Source organism: Pagrus major, chromosome 5 (assembly GCF_040436345.1).
Source record: "Pagrus major chromosome 5, Pma_NU_1.0".
In the NCBI taxonomy this organism is placed as follows: Eukaryota; Metazoa; Chordata; class Actinopteri; order Spariformes; family Sparidae; genus Pagrus; species Pagrus major.
In genome coordinates, this window is record NC_133219.1 from 6,332,321 (window position 1) to 6,339,947 (window position 7,627).

General features: G+C 43.6%; 1 protein-coding gene across 1 annotated transcript in view; it reads left to right on the forward strand.

Moving 5' to 3' along the window:
* The window catches only part of LOC140996699 (transmembrane protein 132D), a 36,947-nt gene extending 29,380 nt beyond the window's left edge, over positions 1–7,567 (forward strand). Inside the window, exons 5-9 of the mRNA XM_073467168.1 lie at positions 332–475; positions 3,397–3,602; positions 3,872–4,136; positions 5,614–5,805; positions 5,894–7,567. Coding sequence (XP_073323269.1) covers positions 332–475; positions 3,397–3,602; positions 3,872–4,136; positions 5,614–5,805; positions 5,894–7,216 — 2,130 coding nt within the window. The 3' untranslated portion in view covers positions 7,217–7,567. The remainder of the gene's footprint in view (positions 1–331; positions 476–3,396; positions 3,603–3,871; positions 4,137–5,613; positions 5,806–5,893) is intronic.
* Positions 7,568–7,627: the final 60 nt, after the last annotated feature.

The window sequence follows — 7,627 nt, forward strand, 5'->3', positions numbered from 1 at the left end:
CCTAAATCTAACATCTTTATCTTTTATTTTTCTCTTTCTATTTTGTTTAATGGATTAATATGGTATTTGCACTGGAGAGTGTCCGGATCAAGCCCCACTGAGGCCTTTTTGCACCTCTCCACCACATCTGTTGTTGCTCATGTTTATATTGATCTGTATTATTTGTATATGTGTAAACTAATGTAAACAAACAAACAAAAATTTTAGGCGGGCATAAAACTCAATGGCGCCCCCACAGATGGCGCCTCGGGCTGAATGTCTAAAATGTTAAATTAAAACAAATTCATTGTATGTGTGATTCTATTATATGGAATGATTTTCCTCTCTGCAGGACACAGAGATCCTGAATACAGCTATCCTGACTGGAAAGAAGGTGGTGATGCCTGTGAGGACAGTAGCTGTGGAAGAAGACGGAGTAGTGACTGATGTGTCTGACTACACAGACTGCAGCTCCACTGATGAAGATGTTCTCAAGGTAGGATCTAGTCCTGCTCTTTGTTCCATACTTTCACATACTGTAGAGGAAATAAGTGACCTCTAGCCTGAAATAACATCCTCATTAGTTTCTACTGTTTCACACATTTATGAGTGCAATAGTTTTATTGTAGCGATTTTATAATGAGGACACACTGACAATGAAAAGGCTCTTCATTCAACCTTCACTTTTGCTGCAGAGGAGTTGTGTATAAATCATCTCATCGCTGCATGTACAGTAAATGGTAACCTGAGAACAGAAGATGATTCTAGCAGCAATAGATGGAGAAATGTGAGCTGTCTGTGTCTTGTCCCGCCCTTACAGCAAGTGGCGTGGGGGCAATTTGGAGTGACTGTCCATGGGGGCAAGGTTGGTTTCATGTTTGATAGGTGCGGACAAATAAGTCGTGCCAAAGTCACCTCTGCTCTCTGCCTCTTTTCCACACGGTAAAACAAACTATTAGCTGGGCTCTAACAACATCACCCATCAATCACCCCGAACAACGAACAGTCACTGAGCTAAATCGCTCACCACAGATGACCTCACAGTCTGCCACAGTGCTCCCATCCGGTGACTTGTCCCTTTTATCCCGCAGACCTGAGCACGGCTGACTGCCAAAAGCCGGCTTTGTTTACTGATGAAATTGAAAGTCGGGTCCCTGGACCCTGAGGTCAGAGGCTGTGAATGTATTTACTCAAGGGTAAAGTGGGATTGTAAACAAAGAATAAACACATGCAGTAAACTCCAGACCTCTAATAAGGTTTTTTTTCTGGTCAAATTCATCCCAAAGTAGGTTTAGCAAACAACACAGCTCGGCTAATAATATTCTGTTCAGAGTGTCGCTCTCTGAGGAGATCCACAGTACAGTGTATACAGTAAATGCACATGTATTAAAGTGCAGATGGGTGTCAGTTAGAAGAAAAGCAGGATTACATGAGGATGTCAAGAGGCCGGATGTGGCCTAAATAATTCTTTTCCACCCTGTAATGTAGCTGTCTTTGTTGCTGTCCTAAGCCTACTGTAGCTCTCAGTGTATTTGCTGACCGGAGAGCAGCTTCAGTCACAAATATTCCCTTTAATCTTCTTAGTCTAACAGCTTGACTCAGATATTTTTTCTCTTCTGGTGTGCCTGAAGAGTATCAAATCTGCTAGTGATAGATGGGGAAGGATTTATGTAGAATGGATCGCTCACGTGACAAAACAAAAGCAAAACAACCTCTAATCTGAAGTGATGAAGAGGTTTTTTAAAATATGCATGAATGATGGAGAGACTTAAAATGTGCACAGACATTCTCTTTGTCAGTTTGGGATTGAAGGATTGGCACTTGAACATTTTAAGCAGGGACATATTGCGCATGGATGTCTACATGGTTGATTAATCAGGACGCTTTATGGCATGGTAGAGCAATTTGACTAACTGATTTACATCAAGGCTGAACTCAGTGTAATGCCTGAACTTAATTTGCCCCTTTGCAAAAGATATATTATAGTACTTCTGCATAATCATTAGAACTTATTTAACTGGTGCTATTTGCACAAGGGATGTAGTCACAGTTGTGTCAGTGACGCATGCATTTCAGCGTTTTTAAATTACTGCCAGTCTTTAATACTGTACCCAGTGATGAAAGTCAAATCCCATTTAAATAAATATTTACTTTGACACCAAAAACACTGAGGGATATTCTTGGCTGCAGAATGAGACTGACTAGGATGAGTGGGCGGTTGACACATTAAAATGGCATTCCCTTTCAACTGATGCTTCACAATATTATTTGAACATGGCTCATAGAAGTTCAGTGGAGCTCTTGGTAGACGCTTGTCTGAAAAAGAAGAAATGAGCTCAGTGTCTTAGATCATGGATGACTGGTTGACTGCCTCCACACCCAATTAAAACCATGAGAACTCGAGAGGACTTCACTGAAGTCAGTTCTTGTCTATTGTTCCATGCTTGCATTAGAAATTTTCCATAACAACGGTTCAAGGGCTTTCAGCGCCACATATTGTAAATCTGCTCTTTGGATATAAATCAAGCATAGGATTATTCTCAGAGAAGAGGTCAGTCAGAGCAACTCAGTTAGCAGTGAGGATGACTCACAGTGATGTGGCCATTCTAAGGCTTAAGCTCTGGTCATGGGTTCAGGATGACTGACACTCAGATGCAATGATGACACAAGATCCTCTCAAAAATAGCATATCCATGTGACAGCACATCCTCTAGCTAACTGTTGGCTTCACATAAAATGAGAGCGGGAATGTATTTGCTATTCCTATTGCTCCTAAAGCTATCCGTCAAAGTCACTGCCCCCCCTCCACTCCCCTGTGCACTTCCAGAAGCTAGTGACAGAATTCCAATGCCGTGTTAATTATCCAATTTGTTTAAAGCAGCGGTTGTTGAGACCAAGAAAAAAACCTATTGACTCGTGTCTCAAAATGTCCATGAGATCTTTGAGCAGTCGCCCAAACTTGCCAAGGTCACTTTTGAAATTACGGAGTAATGAATGCACTTGGCTGTGAAGGACTGATGTTCGGCACAGCACCACATGATATTTTGATTTACATAAAATTGCAATGCCGCCTCTTCCTAACGCTTCGGACTGGTGATCATCGCAGTGGTTTATTACAGCAAGCTGACATTACTATGGTAACACATGCAGTGCAAAACTGCCGCAAGGCCATTTGTTGCTGTAAGAATGGCCTATTTGTTAAAATAGTGACTTTTATGAGAATATTTGATTATTTTTTGTCATTGGTGAGATGACTAACATCTCCCACATTGACTACGGTCTCATTCAGAGTTTGATATAGATTGTTTACTCGAACGTACTTACACAAAGTCTTTGATATTATCAGGGAAATTAAAATGATAATATATTCATGTTGTGATGGATTGTTCCCTTTATATATTATTTCCTCCTAACCAGGTGTCGGACAGGTGCGACTATGTTTTCGTGAATGGCAAAGAGACGAGGGGCAAGGTGAAGATGATGGTAAACTTTACCTATAGCTACCTGAGTGCTCAGCTTGAACTGAACGTGTGGATGCCCCGACTCCCCCTCCAGATTGAGGTGTCAGACACAGAGCTGAGCCAGATCAAAAGCTGGAGGGTCCCCATACTGACCTCGAAAAGGTGGGACACACAAACAATCCATTCATATAAAAACTCCTTTTATTTGGTTTCTAGATGAGATTTCTAGAAGCATCCTTTAGCTCACACAAATCCAAATCATATCTCTCCAAGGGTTTAAGGTTTTGATTCCATTACATAATGTGCTGCAATATCTCAATGTGATCCAATCAAGCAAAGAGACGGGCTTGAGTGATTGGAGTATAGCAGCTCAAAGCATTTAACGTGTGACAGGTGTGACCCGCACGTGTGTTTCTGTGCTCATGTCCCAGAGCTGGCTGGAACAGTGAGGAAGATGACAAGAAGGGGAAGGGCTGCATGCTCCAGTTTCAGCACGCCACGGTACGGGTGCTGACTCACTTTATGGCAGAGCAGGAAGACCCTCGGGATCCTAAGGTCTACTTCCTGGGCTCGGATTGGCAGGTGGATGTCACAAGGCTGGTTCGATACTTCATGAAGGTGGAGGACACTCGAGTGGCAAGGCTGCAGGCAGGAAGGGTGCTGTCAGGGCGAGACCTTGGGACCACCAGCATCCAGGTATTAAACTGAAATAAAGTTAAGGTTGGCCTGAGCAGCCTGTGACCAACGCCACAGCAACAAGCAGTTGGTCTTTTGTCTTTTTGTCTGATCAAGGAGTAAAGAAAAGTTGGGTTTAAGGTTCATTGAGCTCAACAGTGACCAATCACATTGGCTCTGGTTCCCAAAGTGAATCTCCTATTGAAATCGAGAGTCTTAAAGAAAAAGTTCACCCAAAAATGAAAATTCATCTACACACCCCCATACTGATGGAAAGTCAGGTGAAGTTTTATATTCCACAAAACATTTCTGGAGGTTCACAGCAAAACAGTGTTGCAAAATTCACAGAAACAACTGATGAACGGGGAAAAAATCCTAAAATGGCTCCATATACCTCATCCAGCATGAAATGACAAGACTTTATTTGCACCCTTCTGTAAGCAGAAATCTTCACTGTTCACTGCTAAGCTTAAAGCGTGAGCACGCACCCCATCTGAAGTTGGTGCACAAGCTCGACCGTGCGACAGTGTCAATACCGCCTTTTAAAATCAATTTTGGATCACAGGGCTTCTGGAGACTAGAACTTTAAAAGCAAGTCCCCACCTACTTCAGTTGTTGAGAATGCTATAACGCAGTTTAGCTGTGAAGCTCCAGAAATGTTTTGTGGACTACGAAACTTCACCTGACTTTCCATCAGCATGGAGGTGAGTAGATAATGACTGAATTTCAATGTTTGTGTGACCTTATCTTTAAAGGCTGGAACCTAGTCAACCAACTACGAGATGAATCTTAACCATAAAAATTTGACTCAGAGATAAAAACAATAAGAAAATAAATCAAAATAAATGGAAAACTGAAAGAGGGCAAAGACATATTATTTATGAATGATTCTTTTCCTGCAACTTCAAACTCACAAACACTCATACAGGGTCTGACTTGAAGTGATTTTCATCTCTTTGGACACTTTTCCTCATCTCTTAATAAGTGCAGCATGTCAGAAAGGGAAATCATGGTCGCTCTGTGGTAAATGTAACTTTAACAATCTGATTGCAGTAGCAGTAACTTGCTAACCACCATGACTTTGACTGACTTGGTAAAAACATCCATGGTAACAGCGAGTTTGACAATTAGAGACATTGCTGTTACACTAGGATTGTGGGTAGTGTGGTACTTCTTCATGACCTTATGAATATAGCATGTTTTTCTTAAAATTTGGTTCATATCATATGGACTTGCAGCCTCGACAGGAGCATATATCATCGTTTCACAATCTCATAGCTAGTGGTAAGTCTATCTCGGATGGTGAAGACATTATGGCTAATAATCATCATCCTCGATTTGAAATACTAATGGGATTTTCCTTTTCAGAACCTCATTGTTCAATTCTACTCAGGGCCAAGTTTAACTTTGAACAGGGGCAACTGAACTGGTCCTGGTAAGGTGATACAGTCTGAGGCACCCTCATTAATTTACTGTATCTGATATTGTTCTGTGACAGGTGTTTTCTCCACTGTCTGACACAATCTTGGCAAAAACAACCATCAAAGTCGTGGATGACAAAGTGACCATCACAGAGTTGGGGGTCCAAATGGTTACAGGCCTCTCCATGACTTTACAGCTGAGCACTGGAAGCAACAGGGCCATCCTGGCTACTACGACCGCACAGGAGGTTCTACAGAGCCCCAAACAGGTAACAGTCCTAATCCACCTAAATGTCTCACAGATGAACCACTGATTAAAAGCACAGTCACAATTTCTCCTATTTTCTGTTCTTTTAGGAAGCTCTGGTGAGTGCCTGGGTGATGTTCAGTGATGGAAGTCAGACACCTCTTGACATTTATGATCCTGCTTACTACAGAGTGACTGTGACATCTCTAGATCAGGGGGTGGTGTCAGTGCAGGGCACGCCTCCAGCTGTGGTAGCAGAGGGTGAAGGCGAGGGAGTCCTGGTCAGAGTAGAGATGTCCATCTGTGAGGACTGCCAAAAGTCCAAACGCAAAAGCACTGTGGCTGTGGGTAACGGCAACCTCAAGGTCAAGTTTCAGGTGAACAGCCGGCGCCCAGGTGGAAATACTAGCAGTAACTACAACAGCACTGTCAGTGGCAAGGACAGTGGCAATGCTAGGAACGATGGGGACGAGGTGGACAGCGAGAGGAAGCGAAGAAGGCCGTCCCAGGATCCTCCTGTGCGCAGCTCAACCTCTGATAAAGAGGAGAGTGCCGTGCAAAAGATCACAACCACCATCAAATCTACACAGCGGACCTTCTTGACCAGTGGGACCCTCGGGGGTGTGGGTAAGACCGGCAATTCAGGAAACCCCAGCAGCCCTACAAGCGTGGTGAATATCAGCATGATGAGCAGCCCCAGTGACAGCAGCAAAGCATATGGCTCAGACAATATGATTGTGGAGGATATGAGCAGTGTTAGCTTTACTAGCACTGTGAAGGCCCCTGGGAACCTGGTAAACTATAATAACTTCCCCACCAAGGTGGGAGTATCTGGGCAGGAGACGGAGATAGAAATTGGCGGTGAAGACTTGATGGCCAACCGGCCACTCACTGACTTGGAGATTGGCATGTATGCTCTGTTGGGTGTCTTTTGCCTGGCCATCCTGGTTTTTCTGGTTAATTGCATCTCATATGTTGTTAAGTTCAGGCACAAGAAGCCTCCCTCTCATGGCCAGGAGCCCACAGGACACAGACATGACTGGGTATGGCTCGGCACAGACGCTGAGCTGGTGATGAGCGTGCCGGGCAGTCCTGTCCAGCAAGGCCCCCAGACTACAACCACCGTCATAGACATTGGGCCTGACAAGTCTGTCTCTCTGTCCAGAAGGCCCAGCTGCCTGGCCTCTGTTACAGACTCTCCCATCAGCTGCGTGGGCTCCCACAGGAGCAAAACTATGCACAGCGAGTCCGTCCACTCGCCCACCAGCAAGAGAAAGAGGGTCCAGTTCACCACCTTCTCCACCATGGAACGCCAACATTCACCACATCTTCCACCCAGGGAGAACGGCCATGGCATCCATTGGGTTGGGAAGCAGGACAGTTGTGAGGAGGAACCCCAAGTGCCCATTACAGAGCCTGGGGAACAGTTATAATAAAAAACCTGATCGGACTTCACATGTACAGTAGATGTGGCTTTGATCACCTCAATGCCTTTGTTAACTCCAACAACTGTCTAATTTATGTGATTTTGGAATTGCCCTTCTCTACATTTCATTACCTATCAAGGCCTTTTACATGTACATGTACTGTATATTATTGTTAATATCAGACTGTGGAGGTGTGTGGTGACGTTTAAGATGGTTGACCTGAAGGACTTTTATTTACACAATGTTTAAAGCCACCAAATGTTAATGCTGCATGTGAATATCTACTTCTCTAAAGTTTTGCACTCACATGCTGGTATATATCGTACAAAGACACACTGAAAAAGTATCCCAAATAAAAATGACAGTATATTGATTACCAGTAATCAGTCTGACAGATATGGGTTTCACCAAAAATGT